The sequence below is a fragment of the Neoarius graeffei genome, chromosome 1, assembly GCF_027579695.1.
Source record: "Neoarius graeffei isolate fNeoGra1 chromosome 1, fNeoGra1.pri, whole genome shotgun sequence".
NCBI lineage: Eukaryota > Metazoa > Chordata > Actinopteri > Siluriformes > Ariidae > Neoarius > Neoarius graeffei.
This window is the reverse complement of record NC_083569.1, coordinates 123038588-123063340: the sequence shown is the minus strand read 5'-3', so window position 1 is coordinate 123063340 and position 24753 is coordinate 123038588. Positions and strand designations below refer to the sequence as shown.

The window sequence follows — 24753 nt, the reverse complement described above, 5'->3', positions numbered from 1 at the left end:
TTTAAGTCGTTCAAATTCTGTAAAGCTGCTTTGCGACAATGTTTATTGTTAAAAGCGCTATACAAATAAACTTGATTTGATATTTTCTTTCTCTCTTTTTTTCTTTCAGGATCTAAAGTAAGTATCTATCTGTCTGTCTCGGCATGGATACCAAACTCAACACACAGTTGAATTTCAGTAAAAATGCCAATCAATATAAAATGAGAGTGAAAATATAAAGGTTGTTGTGTGAATTACAAGAAATTAATTGTTGAATTACTTCAATTGATGCTCACAATCCAGTCCAGTAGGTGGTGGTAAAACACCTTTCAGCTGTGAAACCACTTCACATTGAGAAGGAGGAAGAAGAAGAAGCAGTAGGAGAGCTGGAGCTGGAGGTTTTCTGGCTTGGACAGTCGATTTGAGAGAGTTAGCTGTGTTTATCTTTAAATCCTGAGGTAAGTTAAAGTGAAACTGATTCTCTGAGCTGCTCAGTGTTGGTTAATAGTTTACTGTCTGGATCCTAAATGGATCTCTACTTCATGTGGAATTGTATCTATATAGATAGTGTAGATAACTGGATTTTACCATTAAAATAAATTAGATCTGACCCTTACCCATTCGGTTTTCATCACTAGCTTCTTCAGCGAGCATTTTCCTCATGTGCTGAGCTTTATTACCAACCCTGGATCATCAGTGTTGACTTTTTGAGAACCTTTTAGTCCAAATGCAGATGATTCTGACTCTGAGAGAACTCCCTGCGAATGAGGTTTTCATACAGGTTGATGTTACAACAAGCTAATTTTGCTCCTCAAAAACATTTTAATGTAAGAGATTTAAGAAGTACTGCCATGTTGATTTGACGTCGCTTACTGAACTCTGAGTTGAGAAGACCATTTAGAACTGAGAGGGAGTTTTATTTATTTATTTTTTTTATAATGAGTTAAGATCTCTAGTCAAACGCAGCATAACGCGCTTTTATTACTTGTAAATATAGCCAAGATGAGCATTTAAACTGAAGAACAAAGATGTGTGCTGCTGGACCAATCATGATGATCAGTGATGGGTTTCTGGGAATGTCAGCTCACGCAATGATTCCCATTGTGGTAATGTCACTGGCTCTCAACAAAAGATTAGATTTGCGCAGAAGTGGCATGGTGGTGCAGTGGTTAACACTATTGCCTCACAGCAAGGAGGTTCTCAGGTTGAATGCGAGTGTGAATGGTTGCTGGTCCATACATGCCAACCCCTTTGGGCGTCCACCTGTAGTATCAGAGGAAGAAATCCATAAAATCAACATAATCCTTATAGCCTTCGAATCGCACCAAACTTAAATAAATAAGTAAATATAACTTGCCTGAGAACTTCGTCCAGCATGTCGAAAATCGCCTCGCCCGTGCCGATATTGCACACGGGCATGTCTATGATTCTTGACTTCGCCCCTCTGTTTATGTCGAAGATCCGCACCAAAATGGCCAGTCGCTTGTCCGTCTTTTTGTCATTGGATTCGTCGATCATCAAGGAAAATGGCGACGTCCGGCAGTGCTGGATGATCGGTAGTGTAGCTTCGGGGGCCAAGCTCTTTTTGATGGTTTGCATTGTTTTGGTGTGCCTACAGCTGATAGATTTCGCAATCGTACTGTTTGTGCAAATTTGCGGCAACAGTTCTGTCAGGTGGTCCGCAACGGCTAGCGGCAAATTGTGCTGAGCAATAAAATTACAGATCGTAACTTCTGCTCTTATTACACTTGTTGGTTGATCATCGGTCTTAGGCTTTGCAAACATCGTCATTTGCGGCTGATTCTGTTTCTGGTGCAAATTTCGCTGATGTAGTTTGGACCTCACGTCGTAAACTCCAGATGCCGCAACTTTTATATCTCGCACACAAACTGTGCAGTGCGCGTACTCCTCATTTTTCGCCTGAACAATGACACCATTAAATGTCTCCTTCCATTCAGGAAGATACCGCCCGCCGTGTATCATTTTCTTTTTCGGTGTTCCCATTCTTTCACTCAGCAGACGCTATTCAAAATCTCTCAGGTGTAAACAATGTCGCTCTGCACAATGAGAAAATCGTTCGAACAATGACCGTTTGGCGCGTTTAAATGCAGATCGTGCGCATGACCGGAACGAGCGAAGTCTCGCAGTCGCGATACTGCACGAGGCTTGAGGAATAAACATCCGGTTTCGCATAGTCTGGGTTATCTGCCCCTGCATACACACTGTTCTTTGTCTACAAATCGAGCTTTTGTATGTTTTTGTGATGATCAGCTGATGTTCAAGTAAGATACACAAAATAAATTTAGGTCAGAAAATCCGTAAGACTTTGTTTGTACGCCCTTGAAATGAGCTAAAATCCGTATAATTTCCAGACAGTCCGTATAGGTTGACGTGTATGCTGGTCTCTGTGGAGCCCTGTGATACATTGGTGACCTGCCCATGGGGAACCCCACCTCTCATTCAAAGTCAGCTGGGATTGGCTCCAGCTTCCCTCTCAAGCCTGACAGATGAGCAGTGTGGAGAGTGGCTGGATCGGTGGTTTAGTTTGTGCAGATTGGGACCTCAGGTGTTCAAACAATACAATAATATTAGGTGTATAATTAATAGAATATTGATAATGCACATTTCCATGATGGTCATTGTCATATTTTGTTGTGTCATGATGCATTTTTGCACCTCTTCTCTTTATTACACATTACTGCAGCAGGCCTCAGTGTTAACTTTTGACACCTTTTGGCTTGCAGGACAAATGGCATCAAATTTATTACCCTTGAAAGTTTATTTCTGCAACAAGACGAGCCCTGAAAACATGAAACATAAATCAATATAATATGTAAGACTTATATAGGCGGCATGGTGGTGTAGTGGTTAGCGCTGTCGCCTCACAGCAAGAAGGTCCGGGTTCGAGCCCCGTGGCCGGCGAGGGCCTTTCTGTGCGGAGTTTGCATGTTCTCCCCGTGTCCGCGTGGGTTTCCTCCGGGTGCTCCGGTTTCCCCCACAGTCCAAAGACATGCAGGTTAGGTTAACTGGTGACTCTAAATTGACCGTAGGTGTGAATGTGAGTGTGAATGGTTGTCTGTGTCTATGTGTCGGCCCTGTGATGACCTGGCGACTTGTCCAGGGTGTACCCCGCCTTTCGCCCGTAGTCAGCTGGGATAGGCTCCAGCTTGCCTGCGACCCTGTAGAACAGGATAAAGCAGCTAGAGATGATATGAGAAGACTTATGTATGGTACTAGTACATCTTTTTATATAGAGTTTAGGATACACAACACCCTTTGTTTTGCCTGTAACAATGACTAGCAATATTGCAAAGATGAATTATAAAACTAAAAACATTATAAAACAGGAGTCTGTATTGCAGTACTGTCTTATCATTCAGTTTGCCATTGCATTTAGGAGGAAACTAAACAACCTGTCCTCCTCATCGCCATCAGATTCCTGTGCAGCCTCTGCAAATTGTAGGCACCGTTCACGCTGTCCCTCCGTCCACCACAGGTGGACACTGCCCTCTCAGCATTATATTCATCAAAATCTGGGCTCTGTAGCCCAGGGGTTCTCAACCTTTTCTGCTTTGAGGCCCACCTATTCATACTTGTACCGAGTCGGGGCCCATTAAAAAAGATCCCCAATTATTTTGGCTCATCTATTCTATTAGAATCTACTAACCTATTGTAAAGTGTATTAATGGGATGCAGCATAATTCCCTGTTACAGATGGGAATTTAAATAAATGCAATAAAAACACATTTTTAGATTGTAGGTATTGTATTTAAAACTATATGGCTGTGCCAGAAGCCATGCAGGTCATTCTCAGTCAAAAGGGATCCAAAAGTGGAGTCTGATCCATTAGCACGAGAACTTATTGCCATGTTTGTGTTCAGCAAAACAAGCAGGTTATTAAACCCAAGAAGTTCACTCATTCATAAGAAGTGGATATAGAAACCACTAGGCCATTATTAAAAAAATGTTCTGTTTCCGGTCCACCGGCCGGGTGAGCGCCGTTTGTGCGGTTGAAATTTTTTTTTTTTTAACGCCGGTTTTTCGACATATTTTTTTCGGGTTCGTAAATCTAAAATCGAACTTGACATTTCCGCATTCCCAGGGCTTTCCACTAAGGCTCATACTAGCCAGCCATGACAAATAAGTAGCCGGCCGGGGGCGGAGCAAACACAAAATAAACTCCTGTGCACGCAGTTCCCAGGATTAAATGCATTTTCCACAGACCATTTATTTATTCACTTTACTCAAATACAAAGTAAAATGGCAGTAAATCTTCTTTCTTTTCTTGCGTATTGCATCATGAGGCGTTCCTGGCTTGTAAATCTCTTATTTTCGGTGCATGACACATTCACGCAGCTGAGCATGCTACGAATTAACAACGACAACGGTCTGCAGTGGGGCGACACAATTACACACTCAGCCAACATTTCTCCATTTGTGTATGAAAATACACTCCAACCACTCAGTTTGGTTTCATTTACAACCAACGGTGTCTTTTGATGCCAGCACGTAATTGAACGAGAGAAGACTGGGTTTACCGGAGACTAAATAAGCGTCATCTCTGCTTCTGTTCCCTCCGACACACTACTGCCTCCGCCGAGCGCGCGCACTCTGAACTGAATCAGCTCTGCGCATGCGCCGAAAAAATGGCAGCCACCATGAAGGAAGGAGATCTGGAGTTTTCAAACATTTGCTTAAGTGTGAAATCGCAAAATGGTATTCTAGCGAACAACAAAATAGTAAAGATTCAGAAAAACAAATCATTCAGTGATCATTTTAATAGTGTAATTTCATCCGAACTCGGCCTAACGCTCGATTTAGAACTACAACAAGTCCGTGTGTCGGACATTTTAAGTACCTTTGTAAAAGTTTTGCAAATGTTGCAGTCAGCATTTAAAATACTAACTTAAAGTTTTTGTACAAGTTTCAGTTGATTAAACTGTCATTTTATTAAATGTGTCTGCTTTTGTAATAAAAAAGTGCTGAAAGAAAAAGCAAACACAGCATTGCGATTTCTTATCCATCTATATATATATATATATATAAAAAAAAAATCCCTCCCTCCCGACTGAAAATTTTTTTGCTCACCCGGTGGACAGGAAACTAATTTTTTTTTAAAGGATATGGGACATGGATTTTTTTCTGGGTATAATTATGTATAAAGGACATAAGAAATGCCATCTAAATCACTGCAGGGCGTCAAAAATGTGAAAATCATCACATTATTCAACTTTTTTATACATCAGCGTAAAACAATGATTCGTTAATTAGCTAAGCGGTCACGTGACCCGTGACGTAACAAAAACTTTCCAAGGAGCCAGCGCTTGGGAATCTAATGTAAACAGGTTACCGAAATGGACACCATCGACAGTGATATTCCCGATGTTTCACAGAGATGTGAAGTTAGACCCTATCAATTCGAACCGATAGCTGGAAATTCACATGAACATGGATCTTGTCTTTACTCTGACGGGTCAGATGATTCTGAGAGAGAGAGTTCATTCAGCCCTCATGAAACTGAAAGCGGTCGGCTGGATAACACTTCCTGGTAAGTTAAAAACAATTCTGCTCAAAGGCTAATGATCTGTTGAAAGAAGTATTATTTTTGTATCATACATTGAAAGTTCATCATAGATCTAGCTAAAGTCCGTTGCAAGCTAGTTTTTTTTGCTGATATTTTTCGAGATTGATTGAGATACAATGCTTCCAGAGTCCGAGATGAAAACATTCAAAATGGCAAAACGCCATCACACAGCCAACAACACTACGCTGTTTGGCGAAAGAGATGAAAATTAAGAAAAGTTAAACAAACTTACCAACATAACTTAACATTTATTTAAATGTCCATTAATGTTACAGGATTTCTTGACTGTCTCTACAGTTGTAGGAATGTTAGGCCCTGTATATTATGGTGCTATCACTGCCTCCATGAACCCGGCTATACGGCCTCTTAAATTTGGCTTGGCAATTAATTTCGCTCAGTACCCGAGTATTAATGTTGAAAGAATCCTCTGTGAAATGGTCCGAATACAGTTTGTGGGAAACAGTAGGTGCAAAGTTTTTTCTACGGCAGTAGTGAGCCCACACTTTCCTCAGCTTCGGGTCCTTGGGGAATGCAAAAAAACTTCCTCCAGGGCATTTCCCATTGGAATTATTGCAACCATAAGCAGCACAATACACCATGATGTCCAATGTATGATGTTCAATGTAAGTTAAAGACTATAAAAACAATTTTCTTGTCATCCACTTCTCCATTCATCTACCCGCTTGTGCTGTGCCCGAAAGTTTTTGTGGCGTATGATCACGTGACAGCGGCTCTTCCGGTTGTAAAATATGCATATCGGAGCTTGAGCAGAAATGCCATATAATCATCACGAATATAACGATTTTGCTGAATTTAATAGATGATTTTGTATTTGTTGATGCACTTAATTCATATTTTTAATGGAAAGAAACTGATATAGCGTGCATTTATGTTTCATGTCCCATATCCTTTAAGGATGGCCGGATTAGATCCCTATACACACAACATTAGGATTTTTCCTATGAAAGGAAAATTTATAGGGCTGTAACGATACACCCAACTCACGATTCGATTCGTATCGCGATTTTTGACCCACGATTCGATACGCCCACGATTTTTAAAAAAATGTTTTTTAAGGTAGTAAATTTGACTTATTAACATTTACTTACTTACATTAACTATTTAATAACAAATAATTCAGACCACTGCAGAGAATGAGTAATATGTATGCAAAAATGAACAAATGTATATCCAAAGATTGTTTTATTTCTCAAAATAATACTGTTGAGCCGGAAGCTCCGTTTTTTTCGGTTCTGAAAAAGTCATTTTTCCAAATCGTGTAAATCCGTTAAGATTTTTTTTTTGGGGGGGGGTGGCTCTCTCACTGTCTCACTCTCGTAGGGCCAATGATTTTCTGTGATCGCGGAAAACAGATGGAAATTACGGAATTTTTATGGTGAAACGTTGCTCGCGTGTCAAAATGTAACTGCCGCAGAAGGCTTCCGCCCAAGCAGACATGCCTTCAGTGTTGCGAGATATTGCTAACGTTTTCCACCCCAAAATATGTTCAAAACCAGCCAAAAAGCACCTAAACCCGCCCAATCTGGCAACACTGCATGCCTTTCCGGTCAAGTGATTGTGATTGGCTTGTGGCACACCTAGCCAGCCAATGAGCTGCTTGTTTACAGATTCGCTCCCCGCGTCGCAACCAGAATGGCGACCGCTTAAAAGAAATGAATGCTCTGCCAGTGGCGAGTGTGGACGTTGCGTGACTCGCAGAAGATTGTCGCAGGTCGGCGAAAAAACGACTTACTAATAGATATAAAAAAATAAAAGTAATTTAAGTAAGTTTAAAATGTAATTTAAATAAAAAGTAAAGTATTCATAAATTGAAGTTTGGAAGCGCCTCTGTTTTTGGGCTGAGGAGAAGTTTGAAAGGGTGTACCGCGATTCTGCCTTCTTGTATCGCGATACGGATCGTGGCTCTGCGTATCGCGACTTCGATTTCGATACGCATATTGTTACAGCCCTAAAAATTTACCAGCTAAATTTGACATTAGTAGAATAAAATTTGATCATATTGTAGCCATAACTAAATACAAAGACTATAGTTATGTATACTATTAATTAACTTAATGTGAAGACAATTAACATTTTAAGGTGGGTTTTTTTTTCAAAAGCTTGTGTATACTTTTAGTCTTTTCTATTTGTAATTATTTGCATCTGTACATGCTCAACCCCACCAGCTCTGCTGATCAACTTATGTTTAAATAAAGTTATTCATTCATTATGAGTTGGAAAATTATCCCTCCGTTGAGTTCCCTGACATCTCAAACTACGTGGCGCTGCAGACATCATTGTACATGGATATACAGATGGAGGAGTATAACTTTCAGGCCTTTCAATGACATAATTTGGGCTACACCCTGTGTTTCTGAATTTAGGCTTTTTCCATTTTGACACAGGGTAATTTGGGCTTTTCTGCACATGCAAAGTGCTGTTTTCCCAGCGCTCTGTGTTTAAACCTGCTGCTGCTTTTTTAGCTACAAAGTTATGAATAAATAAAGAAATCTATGAATGTTATATTTTTACCTTTATTGCAAAATGTCTACAGCATTAATCCCTCTTGATGTACATGACAAAAATAATGAGAATACAGTTGGTTAGTATTTAAAAGATGTGTTGGGGCCTGAGGAGAGCCTGGAGGATGAAAAACAAGTTCTGCACTGTTGCCATCAGAGAGACAAACCTGTAGCCGACCTGCGACACAAAAGGTCTTTCAGTCACGTCACAATAATTGGCAGCTCAATTCAGTCTGTAATCAGGTAAAAGATCTTAGTTTAAATGAAAGGCCAGTGTCTCAGACTATCATCAGCAAGAGGACCAAGCTCCAAGTCACTGATTCCACCCACACTTACACAACTGTGTGGATTTAAGATGCAAGCTGTAGTTTAAATACACACAGTTGTGTCCTGAATAGCTCTTTTATTCAGTCTTTTACCTGATTTAAATCATATGACACTAGGTATCAGAGAGGTATTGCAGTTGAGGTCAGATAATGTGGGATATTGAGGTTTTTCACCCACGTGACCAAGTCATGTGATGCTGCCATTTTGGACGTCACGGCTCGAATCAGTTTGAATGCGAGGAAGGCGACAAACGAAAAACATAAAAGAAAAAGGAGCGAGATGCAGAAAACACCTTCACTATCCAGCGACGTAGGGCATTTACAGGGCGAGCAGAGGGAGAGGTATTTGCAAAAACTGAGGTTAGCAGGCTTAGAGAACGACGTTTACCTGCTTCCACCAGGATTGTTCACTGACGTACGGAAGTACACGAAGCCCTCGTCTTTACCTGACTTCGGCCCACATGATCTGTGTCGTTAAAAACCAGGCTGGGTAACATGCCTACATCAGCGGGTCGTCCCTGGAGCCGGTGGTTGCCATCTTATTACAGCTAAGGTTTGTTCACATTTTCATTTACTTTCGGTCCTCAGGATAAACAAAATGTTATTAAATGTCATTGAAATAACTTCTTAGTCTGTTGAGACATGGCCCGTTATAAATTTGCTGTTACCAGGCAATGACCAAGAACTGTATTATTAGGGTCGGTGTCTGTGTTGTAGCAGTGTACTAGCAGCTAGCTGTTAGCACTAGCTAATGTCAACAACATACTAGCTAGTATGCTACTGTAGCAATGTTTACGTTCAGTCATTTGGATGACTGTTAAAACCTTTCAGTCTCAAGTTTTTCCTTTACTGTATTTACTAGTTTACTGTAATTATGATCCGGCAGCTATTTACACCGGATCCAGTGTAAATAGCTGCCGGAGCGCGCTCCGGCTTGCTCCCCCTCAAATTAAGCAGCGCACTCCGGCTTGCTCCCGGAGCGCGCACTGCTTAATTTGAGGGGGAGCAAGCCGGAGCGCGCTCCGGCAGCTATTTACACTGGATCCGGTGTAAATAGCTGCCGGATCATAATTACAGTAAACTAGTAAATACAGTAAAGGAAAAACTTGAGACTGAAAGGTTTTAACAGTCATCCAAATGACTGAACGTAAACATTGCTACAGTAACATACCAGCTACTATGTTGTTGACATTAGCTAGCTTGACCTTCAAAATGGCGGACACCGGGGCGTCACGTGACCCTGTGACGTCAGGTGAAATACCTCAATAGGGCTATTTTTAGTTTTTTAAAAGGATACAGGAATTATTAGGAGAATTTAACACAACAGGGTAGTAAACTTTCTGGTTCACACTCTCATCCAGACGGTGGTGGTAATGCACCTAAAAGCTGTTTGCCAACCGCCATAAAACAACATAGAAAGAAAGAAGATTTACCTAATGTGGAAATCCCGCTCTGGTCATTGGTATACGAGTTTCGCTCCTCCATGAAATCATGGTGTGCTGATCGCTGCTGTTGGAGAATTCATGCTGTGTGCAAGGCTCATGGCTAGTTCGATGAACCCGGAACAACATAGGAATGGTGCGGAGTTCACGTCAATTACGAGAAATACATGCTAATTCTCGCTAATTTCGGTGTTTTTAAAGAAGAAAGTCAAGACATTGGGTTTTATGCAGCCAAGTTTATTTAATCAATATTTCAGGTTTTTTTTTTTTTTTTACTTTTGGTAGCATATTTTGGGTGCTTGACCTTAATTTGGGTGCCTACAACGTTATCCGTCACAGGTTTCATGTAATTGAAACTGACTTTTTATATGTGGCTGGGTTAAATACCTGGGGATCAGGACACTACAGGATAAATCCTGTATCGTTTTTGCCTGGGTAAATAAGAGTTTCTGGGCTTTTTGTCCACGTCTTTGCAATGGTTACTAGGACGCTACAAGTTTTGGTATCGGGTGTAAACAAACGACTACCGCTCAATTCCTAATCCTCCCTGCTCTTCTCTTCCAGCAGGCATCACAGATCCATAGAATTACCCACAAACGTAGCTCTGTGTGTGTGTGTGTGGGTGAGATCGCCAGGCCCGGCGCGATAGGCAGGCCTTTGGGGGCCGGGCCCGCCCATTTAGTCACATGGGCCCACCCTAGTGTGGGCCCGCCCGCCCTATCATAGGCTAGGGCCAACAGCTTAACACAATATTTAAAATAAATATATCAATAAATCTCAGGCTACTACAATTAAACGCTTTTTTTTTTTTTAAAGGGCATAATATTAAAGAAAAAGTCCTTAATTTAAAATGTGTATACATGACACACTGTTTTCTTAACGTTTTGGCCTGCGCCCATCTCGTCAGCCCTGCGCTGTCATGCACTTGGCGTTTGATTTGCAAACTAAGCACTGGAGGTAAGAAACTGGTTTTGACGTTTCAGTTAACCTACAAAACACACCTGTATTAAAGATTAATGTTGTCATGCTTCACCAAACTAGATTTGAGACATAAAACTTTTAATGCGCACGGTTTCACTTAGAAGGGATTCAGTGACTGCAGTTAGGCTTTGTGCAGGGAGGATGAGTGTGGCACGGGGGTATGAGTGTGATGTAATCTTCTGTTGCGCACTCTTAATTGTAAATATCAATCTTAATTTGCTGTCAACATTGATCACAATCATCCGTTTGCGCATTCAGTGTTGGGTATTCGGAACGAGTTTACAACATGACTCGTGCGCAAACGGAATACTGCCAATATTCCATATGAAACGGAATATTCCCTGCAAATGCGCTCAGTGATGGACAATATATAGCAGCGGAACAGGGTGTCTGAAGAGCTCAAAATACACCATTTTAGAGTGTTTTTTTTTTTTTCAAAAATTTATTCCGGGGGAGCATGCCCCCGGACCCCCCTAGTAAAATTGGGTTCGCCGATGCATGCCCACCCCCAGCCAGTGCAATGCCCGGCTACTAGACCGCTTCTGCCACTGGGTCTGGAGATCGCCAGTCACTTTTGATTCTTTTGACTGCTGAGAATCCCTGGTCACAGATGCTACTTGATAGGGGGATGGTAAACACTATAAGCACCACTTTAAGAACATGCACACAAATACGCACATGCACCTGAAGCGAGCCAATCAGAATCGCCGTTACAAATCGAGAAGAAAAAAACAAAATGGTGATCACTGGGTAGGTGAGGATGCTGCTTAATACATCTTGTTTTTTTGTAACGTACTCGCTTGAAGATCATTTTTGTGTTTAAAGAAGCCAACCATAGGTGTGCCCGAACAGGCCTAACTCGCTAAAATATTTCTGCCTGAATGTCTTGGTTGGGCAAATAGGGCATCATCTGGTGTTGAGGCTAGCTGCAGAATCACCAAATGGGGCAGTGTAATAGTGAGTAAGCATAATTAAACTATTATATAGAAAAAGACAAAGAAAGCCTTCTTCTGTCACGTACATTAAAGTATATTGAAATTCTTTTCTTAGCATCTGCTCCCAAGTTGTGAGGAAGATGTGGACCGAGTACAAGGTCAGCCATGATATGCGGCTGTGGAGTACAGAGGATTAAGGACCTTGCTTAACAGTTGACAGTGGCCCTGTTTGTACCTGGCATTAACATGCTTCCTGGGTGATCAGATCACAGATAGGCAGCTGAAATGCATAGATGCACATTTCAGCTGGACAAATGTCATCACGCACATTGTCAGTCTTCATCGATTAGTTATTTTCAGCCAAAATCCAATAGATGAATCTGGCAACCAATTTGTGTGTTCCAGCATCTTGCAGCACTGACATTACTGCGGTGGCAAGTTATAGTGACTGACAGCAGCATGGACAGTTGGACTGACGACATTAGGCAGTGGCCCCCAGTTACTGATGAAGGTATCTTGTATGGATGGCAGTCTTAACTTTTATTCAAATTTTACATATTAGGTAGACATGGGGCGGCACGGTGGTGTAGTGGTTAGCGCTGTCGCCTCACAGCAAGAAGGTCCAGGTTCGAGTCCCGTGGCCGGCGAGGGCCTTTCTGTGCGGAGTTTGCATGTTCTCCCCGTGGGTTTCCTCCGGGTGCTCCGGTTTCCCCCACAGTCCAAAGACATGCAGGTTAGGTTAACTGGTGACTCTAAATTGACCGTAGGTGTGAATGTGAGTGTGAATGGTTGTCTGTGTCTATGTGTCAGCCCTGTGATGACCTGGCGACTTGTCCAGGGTGTACCCCGCCTTTCACCCGTAGTCAGCTGGGATAGGCTCCAGCTCGCCTGCGACCCTGTAGAACAGGATAAAGCGGCTAGAGATAATGAGAATGAGATGAGGTAGACATGGATTATGACAAAAGCCAGAAATGGAAAAGGACCATTTGACCATCCTCCACATTTTCAAGTAATGAAGTGTAATATACTGTACTAGCCAGCTTGCGCAATCATTCACAAGTGCGTTTAACCATTACAGACCAGTTACATTAGTTAAATACTTAAAAATATGATTTTTTTAAAAAAGGTATTCAAGATTAATTAATTAATTGCCTGGCATGTGATGAGCCGCTTTTGGCAAACATCTTGGCCCTGTGCATGCCCAGGGAATCTCAGTAAAGTGTATGATCTGAGACAGGGACACTCTTCATGAAATAAAGGCTTGTGTATTTCTCATTCAGTGTCCCCACCCAAAGTTGAAGTTTGCCACTATTGTTGAAGCAGCTGAGAACTACACAGGCTCTTCCTGATTTCTGAGACATGATGTCAAATATGACGTTATGTAGAAAGTAAAAGCAGAAAATCTTGCACATCTGAGGACAGCTTGCATTCACACGTGTGTGTTTTATAGTGAGACTCAACCACAGTAAAGGCCAATTTATGCTGACAACGCAGTGCTCGCAGATGGCGTCTGCGTAGCCCCCCCCCCCCCCCCCACCTTCGCAGACGCTCTGCGCGCACCTCCCAAAAATTGTGACCACCGCAGAAGCGTCGCAGACAAGAGGGCTCTGATTGGTCCACTCTACATCCGCTGTACACGCACTTCCGCTTCCCTACTTTCCCGGTTCGGTTTGTTTTCACGACCGCCATTTTTAAAAACACGAGCGAAGATGGCACAGCACGAAGAGCGGTTGATCGAGGAAGTACGTACATCTATACGACTCCAGTTCTAGTCATTATAAGTAACCAGAGGATAAACACTCCACTAACCACACCCACCAACTACTCCTAGCGATTTCGCGACTTCGCGCCCCCTTGCGTTGTGGCGGTGAATAACATCGCGCACGCCTATTACTCCCCGCTCAACGATAAATTACAACTGTCTGCGAAAAGCTATCTGCAAAAGCCTTGTCGCAAGAGCATGCAGAGGCCCTAATAGTGACTTGTGTACTTCCAGTACTTCCCTGGACTCGTCTAGATCATGTAACTTTATGGACTGCTTCAAAAGTTTTAACCAAAATGATACTTATAAATGAATAAGAGATGAGAGGATGGATTAAGGTCTGGTGGTGTTTTTTTTTTTTTTTGCTAGAATTGCTCAGTGCCAACTTTAGTTTTACGATGTGAAAATTACAGCACTTTTTATATATTCTGCTGCTGCCATCAGCACTTGCATCATCAAGATGAGTGAGCCAGTACCTGTATCAGCCATACAGACCCATCTTGGTCCCTTTTCACTGCCACACTTTGCTCTTGCCTTCACGCTGATAAAAGTTAATCATGGTTTTATATGAACAAGACTTTTTTTTTTTTAGCAAATTACTCTGGCCATACTGTTTTTGTGGCCAACTAGTAGTTCATGATGTCTTCTGCATACAGTCATCACTGACAAATCCAACCCTGCCTCTTGAAAGGTGTTAGAACTACAAAACTTGGTAAAACTAAAGTGTATATAAAATGTATTATTAAAATCTGAGAACGTGTACTTTAACCACGTATGAATTGTTTGAATGCAAATTTAAAACTGTGGAGTACAGAGCAGGGACGAGAGTTTTCCGCTTTTCGGCGGATTTCCGCTTTTTCTGAGCAAAAATCGATATTATGCCAAATCCGTTGAGATTTTTTTTTCATTGAGGGGGGTTGGGGTATGTTCCTTCGTGATACTCAAGCGTACGATGATGTTACATGTTTACATTTTCGCCATCTTTAGTCTCGTGGTAGAATACGTGTTATCTACAATGTAATTCATCGCTGGCGAGAGCATGATAGCCAATCATAAGTTCTTACAAGAGTGTGGGAGAGAACAAAAGCCAATCATAACAGTTCTTGGGCAATTCCATGTAAATGTCAACCTCACCATGCAAAAATAAAGCAACATGTAATACATCAAAACCACTCCCAGAGATATCACCTAGGCCTGTATTTTACAGATGTGAATAAGTTGAACCAATTTGTCACAAAAATTGTTCCCTTCGCCTTCACTACTTTAGCTAATGACACGAATAACTTTGATCATGTACAATTCTATATTATTGCCACAAGCCACAGAAATGTATGCTAAAATCCACAAAACAGCAAAACAACAGCCATCCTAAATATTATTTAAGAACTTTGATAGTTTTAGCTGATATTTAGAGTTTTTCAAAGGGTTATGGTGGTTAAATTGCTGATTTTCTAAACATACGCCATGTCTATTTCAGACGCGTCACATCCGTAACGGAATTTCGTCACATCCATAACGCTGACTTTTCCTTCAGAAACTCTGCATGAAATACAAAATATTTTAAACAAAGATTTTTTAATATTCACCTTGGACCCCTCTATCAAATGGATCTCTCCATTTTGACATTAGGTTTACAATTTCACAGAGTTTGATAAAAATGTACAGTCACCCAAGAAAAGTGATACTTTTTCTGTCACATCCATAACGCATCTTTTATTGGCGTTTTCTGGCATGCCCTAGATGTACTATGGGAATTGTTCTTGTTCTATCACTTCTCCAGTATGGTACAGCCTTAAAATATGCAACACCTGTTTAAATACTGGGAGACAATAAAACATGCACTGGGTCATTTGTTGCCATTTTGAGTTCAAGTGTCACGTCCATAACGCTGGAATTGCTCTCTTACAAAAGTACCCGCATCGTTCTATTTTATCGAAACTTGCACATGTTCATCGTCGCTGCTCTTCAAAAATACGTTTCTGTTCCGTATCGGCTTTTTTACTCAAAATGCCGAATACAATTGACAAGCGAGACGAAGCGAAGGTACGTGAAATTGATGCTGGTATAAAAAACAGAGAGAGGACTGACAAGCTCTTGTCTTTGGCCAAAAGGCTGAAGTCGTCGTCGAAATGATTAAATGAAAATGAGAAGTGACTGAACTATAAATAATTGTATAAAGTGTACATAGACATTTTCCCATAAACTTAGCATTCGTTTGATTTAATACATTGAACATGTATATGATGGTCAGTAAATCTGAATTAATGCTGACAGTTTTGAAAACTTAAATATTTCTAAAGACTTTTTGAAATCATATGCAACTAATGAGGACATAGGGTGACTGACCTTTTCTCCCTAAGAAATTTTATTTAATATATGTACATTTTGATAATTAATAAAACTTGCGTTTAATGTGAATTTGTACCGTAGAATGTGATTTTATTTTGAATTCAAACAATACTCCTATTGATTTGAAACATATTTTCATGTAAATATATAAAAAAGACAACAGATTTTTTTATCTACTACAGCTCAGATTGCAGGAAAAGTGGTTTGTAAGGCCTTATTTTTCAAAATTTTCCTGGGGGGGGGGGGGAGGATATCCCTCCCAGACCCCTGGCTTCAGGCGCCATCTTGTTTTCTGCTTTTTTGGTGACCACCCACTCTCATCCCTCATGGATTAAAGTTTTCCGTCGTGTGACGGATTTCCGTCAACTGAACTCTCCCAAGGCCAAATGTGAGGTCGGTGCTGATCCGAGGAGAATTAAAATGACGGGTGGTTGGGTAGAGATTGGGTTATAACACTGATGTGTTGCAACACCATCGACTACCAGCAGGGTTTATTTAACTTTTTTGTTTTTGAGCCATGCTTCATGTCGTTCATTTCCTATGTTTGATCATGTTTAAACGTTCGCTGTCTACAGTGCGGCATTAAAAAAAACTTGCGCTGTCAGAATTGTCAAAATACATTCCCATGTACTTGTGTCTGACCATTTCTATTTTGTATTAAATTAAATCTCGCCAAAATGACTTAGTTCAAACTTGGACATGTAGAAATAGAGCATGTTAAAAAATAAAGCCCGGAAAGCCCGCTCCTCTGCTTCAGCCAGACTTGAAGACCCGACGGTGCAATGCTTGCAGACTGTCAGAAGTAATTAGACCTAAATTTATAGCTAACAAATCAGCAGACGCCCCAACAATTATTATTTTCGTTAGGCCAGTGTGTAAGGTATGTTAGAACCGTGCCTTATAGCCTACGTTATATCACAATTTAAAGGATGTTTGAGGAATTGGAGGCTGCGAGCGCAATGATGTTCCGACATGCGCTAAACTTTATTCCCTGAAAATCATACACCAGCGTTCAATGCCCCAAACAGCCAAAATGTCTAGAAGACTACGGTTAAATAATAATCATAGCCTACTAAGTTAAATTACGTCAAAACATCTGTTTCTGGCCTATGAAACGATGGAGGAAAATGAGAACGGACGCAAAGTAGATAGCAGCCGACTTCACGCGATCTTTTAGGGAACTTAACACTCGTGTTGGCCACAATATTTCTCTTAATAAAATCTTGAATTGTTTTTGAAGTCGTATTCAACACAAAGTAAGGTCAAATTATAATTTTAATTTAAGCGAAGATCCAAACTTTTTTCTATATTGACGTCGAGCACAGAGGAGCACGTCATTCTGCTTTTGGTTTCGGCAGCATGGATGCGCTTTACATGAAAGAAGGCACTGATGTGTCTGCCATCGATAAAGGTGTAAAAAACAAGTGGAGGTGGGCTTGGCTGTACGAAATGGGTGAAAACGGAAAGCCATTTAGTTCATGGTGCAAAAAACTAAACATTCCAGGCGCTTGCATTTGTGTGGTTTGCCACAAAAAAATAATATACGGAAGCAATGGAAAGAGAGTGCAATAAATTGAATATATTAATCCATTAATTAATTGATAAAGTTATCAGTTCTAAGCAGGGCTTTGAACCAGAATTTTTTTCCTATTGGTTCGTTCCGAACAGAAACGGAATTTTAACGTTTCCGGTTTTGGGTTCCACCATTAAATAGACGTTCCCGAACCGGTTAGAACAAAAAAAATTTCGTTCCCGGAACGGTTAATTACGTTCCCTGTCAGCTGTTTAACAAATGGCTATAAAATTATGTCTCTGTCTCATCCAGCTTAAGCCAAATGTAGGCTAATTCTATTACAACCTTCATTAAATAAGACAAGAAATAATTCAAAACAATTATTATTTCAAATGTTGGCGATTTGGATTCTCAGTATGTCTTCCAGGGCTTTGAACCGGTTCAAGGAACGAAAACGAAAACCGGGAACTTTTTCTATTTCACATGGAACAGAAACGAAACCAGAAACTTTATTATTTTTTATGTTCCGGAACAGAAACGCTTATTAAAAATAATGGTAACCGGTTAATACCGGTTTTTATTTCGTTCCTCAAAGTTTCCGTAGCCTACAAATAAAAAATCCATTCTTCTCCTGCGCAAGTTTCTATGACCCGCTGGGGTTCACTTCCTGTGTGACGTTCGCTGACTGAATGGAGAGAGCGGGAAGGTGGACTCCACGTGATAATAAGTGAGTAAGTGCATTACTGAGTGTCTGAGCAAAGAAGAGTCTGAACGTTGCAACCTCCCTATTGGCTGTTTGTAAAAATGTATCAATTGTTTCCCTTCCCACGGGAATCATCGCGGGCTCGAGAGACGAGACCTGACGAGTTAGTTCGTTGGTAGCAGAACAAAATGTCTGGACACAAATCGGGTTTTCAGAAAAGGAAAGAAAATAAATGGAGGGTTGAAAATACAAAAAAGGAGGCAGAAAATGCAAAACGAGTTTTAAGGTAGGACAAATGGTTACTTTTCTGAGGGAGGCAGCCCGCCGTGGCTGCCTGCAGGCTTATTTATTATAGCCCATTTAGTTAAAATAGTTGATATAAAATGTTTATAGTTATAGTTATGTGATGGTTGTCCTGATTTAGACTGGTGTGTGTTTTTTTTGGGGGGGGTTTGCGCGATGTTGCACCCGGGTCCAGATTAGGGCAGAACCGGCCCTGGCTACATTTCAGGTGTAGTTTGTTTTATGTATGTATGTACTTGCATAGATGTGTACTTGGTCTTCCAATATGGCGCCTAACAAAATCTCGCGGTGCGGTGACGTCATGCGGTAGCCCTCTATAGGGCCTGACTAGCCTTTGGTAACACACTAAACGAATTCTCTTTCATTTTTGGCACTTTTTCTGTTTGTGTAGATGGGAAGACATACTGAGAATCCAAATCGCCAACATTTGAAATAATAATTGTTTTGAATTATTTCTTGCCTTATTTAATGAAGGTTGTAATAGAATTAGCCTACATTTGGCTTAAGCTGGATGAGACAGAGACATAATTTTATAGCCATTTGTTAAACAGCTGACAGGGAACGTAATTAACCGTTCCGGGAACGAAATTTTTTTGTTCTAACCAGTTCGGGAACGTCTATTTAATGGTGGAACCCAAAACCGGAAACGTTAAAATTCCGTTTCTGTTCGGAACGAACCAATAGGAAAAAAATTCTGGTTCAAAGCCCTGATGTCTTCCCATCTACACAAACAGAAAAAGTGCCAAAAATGAAAGATAATTCGTTTAGTGTGTTACCAAAGGCTAGTCAGGCCCTATGCATTGATAGGCTAACAGAGGTTAACGTCATTTAATGTTCGCGAGCCTCTCATTAACGTGGACAAATATATTGATATCGTGTTTGAAATTGACGTTTTTGAATAACGATAGACTGCAATATTTACCTCTTATTTAAGATGTGGAGACGTGATAGTAGTCCACCCTCCCGCTCTCTCCATTCAGTCAGCGAACGTCACACAGGAAGTGAACCCCAGCGGGTCATAGAAACTTGCGCAGGAGAAGAATGACTTTTTTATTTGTAGGCTACAGAAACTTTGAGGAACGAAATAAAAACCGGCATTAACCGGTTACCATTATTTTTAATAAGCGTTTCTGTTCCGGAACATAAAAAATAATAAAGTTTCTGGTTTCGTTTCTGTTCCATGTGAAATAGAAAAAATTCCCGGTTTTCGTTTTCGTTCCTTGAACCGGTTCAAAGCCCTGGTTCTAAGTTAACCATTCTCAGAATTTCATCGAAATCCACCCATAAACCCCCCCCCCCCCCCCCCCCTAAATTTTCAGTCAAATTTTTTTTTTTTGCTTTAATCCATGATCCCTGCAGAGGCATTAAAAATGTCATGCCCCCCCGGCATTATGGAGGGCACTGTATAATGCACAAGCCTGGTACACAGCATGGTCTCTGTACCAGATGCAAAAAAGTAGGTTGCTCATTTTGCTGTCAGCAGATTCCAAAAAACAGTTTGACAATGCTCTTTTATTCCTTCCTTGTGGGACGTTGTTTTATATTTTTTGTTACTGAGTTCTGCTTCTTTTCTCCCCAGAGATACACAAAGTCATGATGCCAACAAGAGACTCCAGTAGCTGCCAAAAGACTTCCAGGACACCTGATACTATCACCAGTTCTTCAAAAATGAAGACAGATCTTCATCCTTGCTCAGTTTGTGGGAAGAGTTTTATTTCCCAGAGTAAGCTCCAAATCCACGAGCGCATTCACACAGGAGAGAAGCCATTTATTTGCACGCAATGTGGAAAACGTTTTACTCAGAAGGGTGCTCTCAAAATACATCAACGAATTCATACAGGAGAGAAGCCATATCACTGCTCACAGTGTGGGAAGAGCTTTAATCGACAGGATACTCTAAGACATCACCAACGCGTTCACACGGGAGAGAAGCCGTATCAGTGCTCGCACTGTAGGAAGAGTTTTAATCAAATTAATACTCTCCGAAGACACCAGCGCATTCACACAGGAGAGAAACCGTTTTTGTGCGTCCAGTGTGGGAGACGTTTTACTCAGCAGGGTGTTCTCAAAACACATCAACGAATTCACACGGAAGAGAAGCCATATCATTGCTTACAGTGCGGGAAGCATTTCGCCGATCTCGGTAATTTCAAAGGACACCAACGAATTCACACCGGAGAAAAACCATTTATGTGCTTCCAGTGTGGTAGAAGTTTTACTCAACGGAATCACCTGAGCACACATCAACGGCTTCACACAGGAGAGAAGCCGTATCACTGCTCGCAATGTGGGGAGCGTTTTAGATTTAAGACGGCTCTCCAGGAACACCAGACTCTTCATTCAGGACAGAGACTCTATTATTGCTCACAGTGTGGGATGAGTTTTAACCGACTTGGGAATTTTACACAACACCAACAAATTCACACAGGAGAGAAACCGTTTATCTGCTTGCAGTGCGGGAAAAGATTTTCTCGTAAGGATAATCTCAAAACACACCAACGCGTCCATACGGGAGAGAAGCCGTATCACTGCTCACAGTGTGGAAAGAGTTTTGCTCACATGAGTAACTTCCAACAACACCATCGAATACACACAGGTGAGAAACCATATCGCTGCCCACAGTGTGGAAAGATGTTTTCTCACCCAAGTACTCTCAAAACGCACCAGCGGATTCACATGAGAGAGAGAAGCCATGCGAGTCCTGCCGGCGTGGGAAGAGAAGTGAACTGATCTCCATTGACACCAGTGTGTTCACACCAACAAACAGCCTTAAATCTGCTTACATTGCGAACAGAGACTTACTTTTTGTAGTAACTTGAAGACACACAAGTGCATCAGTGCAGAACCATTAGCTTTTGATTGAAAATCTTTGCAATCATCTTGATTTCCTTTTGTTGAATAACTTACACTACCGTTCAAAAGTTTGGGGTCACTTTGAAATGTCCTTATTTTTGAAAGAAAAGCACTGTTCTTTTCAATGAAGATCACTTTAAACTAATCAGAAATCCACTCTATACATTGCTAATGTGGTAAATGACTATTCTAGCTGCAAATGTCTGGTTTTTGGTGCAATATCTCCATAGGTGTATAGAGGCCCATTTCCAGCAACTCTCACTCCAGTGTACTAATGGTACAATGTGTTTGCTCATTGCCTCAGAAGGCTCAGGGCCTCTGCATGCTCTTGCGACAAGGCTTTTGCAGATAGCTTTTCGCAGACAGTTGTAATTTATCGTTGAGCGGGGAGTAATAGGCGTGCGCGATGTTATTCACCGCCATAACGCAATGGGGCGCGAAGTTGCGAAATCGCTAGGAGTAGTTGGTGGGTGTGGTTAGTGGAGTGTTTATCCTCCGGTTACTTATAATGACTAGAACTGGAGTCGTATAGATGTATGTACTTCCTCGATCAACCGCTCTTCGTGCTGCTCCATCTTCGCTCGTGTTTTTAAAAATGGCGGTAGTGAAAACAAACCAAACCTGGAAAGTAGGGAAGCGGAAGTGCGTGTACAGCGGATGTAGCATGGACCAATCGGAGCCCTCTTGTCTGCGAGGCTTCTGCGGTGGTCACAATTTTTGGAAGGGGGGGGGCTTTGCAGACGCCATCTGCAACGCCATCTGCGAGGACTGGGTTGTCAGCATAAATTGGTCTTAATGGATGATTAGAAAACCCTCGTACAATCATGTTAGCACAGCTGAAAACAGTTTAGCTCTTTCGAGAAGCTATAAAACTGACCTTCCTTTGAGCAGATTGAGTTTCTGGAGCATCACATTTGTGGGGTCGATTAAATGCTCAAAACGGCCAGAAAAATGTCTTGACTAGATTTTCTATTCATTTTACAACTTATGGTGGTAAATAAGTGTGACTTTTCATGGAAAACACAAGATTGTTTGGGTGACCCAAAACTTTTGAACGGTAGTGTAACAATAAGCACATTTTAATTAGTAGATCTGCTGTCCTGATTGTTTTTAAGTTCTTAGTAACTTTTCACAAATTAAGTTATTCAAAAATTAGCTTAGAGCAGGGGTCACCAAACTACGGCCTGCGGGCCGTCACCCCCCTTTGACCGGCCCCCCAGCCCCTCTGCCCCCCACCACTTGAACCAGCCCTATGAGGCAATCCCCAAAAGTGGTCATGGCCTATTTTTTTTTTTAAATTGCTTTTTGACAAATAATAACATGTCTGCATCTTGTATTTTGTTGATTTTATCAATTAAAATTGATATTTAGTTATAAAATGAACTATTCATATTTTCCGAATTTTCGTCATATGCTCGCGATCAAGCAGTGACAGGCAGCGCACGCGCAGAGAACTGTCAGTGTTCAGGACAGCAAAATGGCGAGCGGTCAGCGAAAAGCTGACAGAGAGTGCAGAGTTTTTAAAGAACAGTGGACCACCGATTATTTTTTCGTTCAGTGTAAGGACCGTGCAGTTTGTCTTGTATGTAAAGAAAGTGTGTCGGTTTTCAAAGAATATAATCTGCGTCGTCACTACGAAACCCGCCACAAAGAGTATGCTAGTTTGCGAAGGCAAACAAGAGAAGACAGGATTCGGAGGATGAAATGCGGACTGGCCGCACAACAGAATGTATTCCTTCGCCAAACCCAGATCAACCAGGCTGCTGTCCGAGCTAGCTATAAGGTAGCTCACCTACTCGCCACCCATGGAAAGCCGTTTACTGATGGGGACTTTGTTAAAGTATGCATGCTTGCTGTGGCCGAGGAGGTGTGTCCCGACAAGAAGGATGCGCTCGACGCGGCGAGTCTCTCCGCACCTACTATGACCAGGCGAACCGAAGATTTGGGGGACGACGTGTATGACCAGCTGAATGAGAAAGCGTCAGAATTCGAGTTTTTTGCTTTGGCCATGGATGAGAGCAATGACATGCAGGACACAGCACAACTGCTGTGATCTATTGATCTATTGCTCATATTATAATTTCACTGTTTTTTTTAATGTATTTATTTTATAGGCCTATTTATTTGACCTTTTATTAAGTGCTGCACACAATTATTATTAATAATATCAACAGGCCTACCTACAATTTATAATTTTCCACTCACCTTTGCCAGTGTCAATCACCTCAACTAGGCAGATGTTTTTTACCTTGACAGCTTTGATGTTATTTTTATTAGAAAATAAATAAATGGAATATCTGTGGTATTTCAAATTAAAACCAAGTGTGAAGATCTCGATTACTACTTTTGCAAACCACTAGTAAAGATAAACAAATATGTGCCAGGAATTAAGTGTTGATCTAGTAGTGTTGATGGCTGTGCCAGGCTAGTAATCTCTACTACACAATGAGGCCTGCTGGTGGTCATATTTGTCTGGGTCATACAATTCTATGTTATATAGCTGACCCGGCCCCCCATCACAGTCAGGAACGACAGTGTGGCCCCCAGAGCAAAAAGTTTGGTGACCCCTGGCTTAGAGTGCTGCAGAGTCTGTGCCCACTGTTTCTGGTTTGAGGTTTTTTTTTTTCCTGCTACAGTTCTAAAGACATTATGGGGTAAAATAGGCCGAGGTGCTTCAGTGCAAGAATTGTCTGACAGTGGCACTGATCGGACTGTATGCACAAGAACCACCTGCCCACTTGTAGGCTACCTTTAATGTTTAGGTTCCAATGTGCGCACACATGACTGGTCAGTGAGCAAGAGAGAGATTGATTGATTCAGGGTGGTTTGTTTTTCCTTTTCCACAATATGTCACCATAAAACTTAGCGCAACATAAAAATCTTAGCGCATTCATTTCAAAGACCAGCCAGCAAGCCTGAAAAATAACAGGAGCCTGCTCACTAATAGTGTACAATATACTATACTGAATATAGCCCACAGAAACATGCAATACAAAGCAAACAACTATGGAGGTTTTTTTCCCCCCATCTTTATTTAAGAGTGTGGTCTTTCAATTTGAGAGCAGTACTCATTCATTTCACGTTCAGATTTTGCAGCGTTTTCCCTCAAATAGCCTCTGATCGCATTCGGACTGCATTTGCATGGTCGCAAATCTTCTGCTCACAGATTTCTGCACTCACTCTCAGATTTGGGTGAAACGACCCTTTCAAAATTCAACAACCAACAGAAGGCAAGGTATGATGTTGACCACTGAAATAGTCACTTACCTTCTTGGGTGCATTCCCTTTTACTTATAGACAGGTAAATGTTTTATCCAAAGACATGATCTGCTGTTGTCACAATTTTTTTTTTCAAGATAGAAAAATGATAATGTTAAAAGATTGAATGTTAAAAAATGAATAAAGTCTTTCAAAAAAAAAAAAAGTACGCATAGTACATATGGGATTGTGGCTGCCAGCACCAGTTGTCTTGGACAGTGTTGTCACGGTTTGACATTTTCC

At 41.3% G+C, this 24753-nt stretch overlaps 1 protein-coding gene across 1 annotated transcript; it reads left to right on the top strand.

Moving 5' to 3' along the window:
- Nucleotides 1-347: 347 nt before the first annotated feature.
- Nucleotides 348-23570, top strand: LOC132883101 (gastrula zinc finger protein XlCGF57.1-like). The gene is made up of 2 exons (XM_060916297.1): nt 348-437; nt 19979-23570. Exon 2 carries the CDS (start codon nt 19993-19995, stop codon nt 21127-21129), a length of 1137 nt encoding a protein of 378 aa, XP_060772280.1. The 5' UTR covers nt 348-437; nt 19979-19992; the 3' UTR covers nt 21130-23570.
- The last annotated feature ends 1183 nt before the right edge of the window (nt 23571-24753 follow it).

Coding starts and splice junctions, on each gene's coding strand:
- LOC132883101 (XM_060916297.1), top strand. CDS start 19,993: ATGATGCCAACAAGAGACTCCAGTAGCTGCCAAAAGACTTCCAGGACA.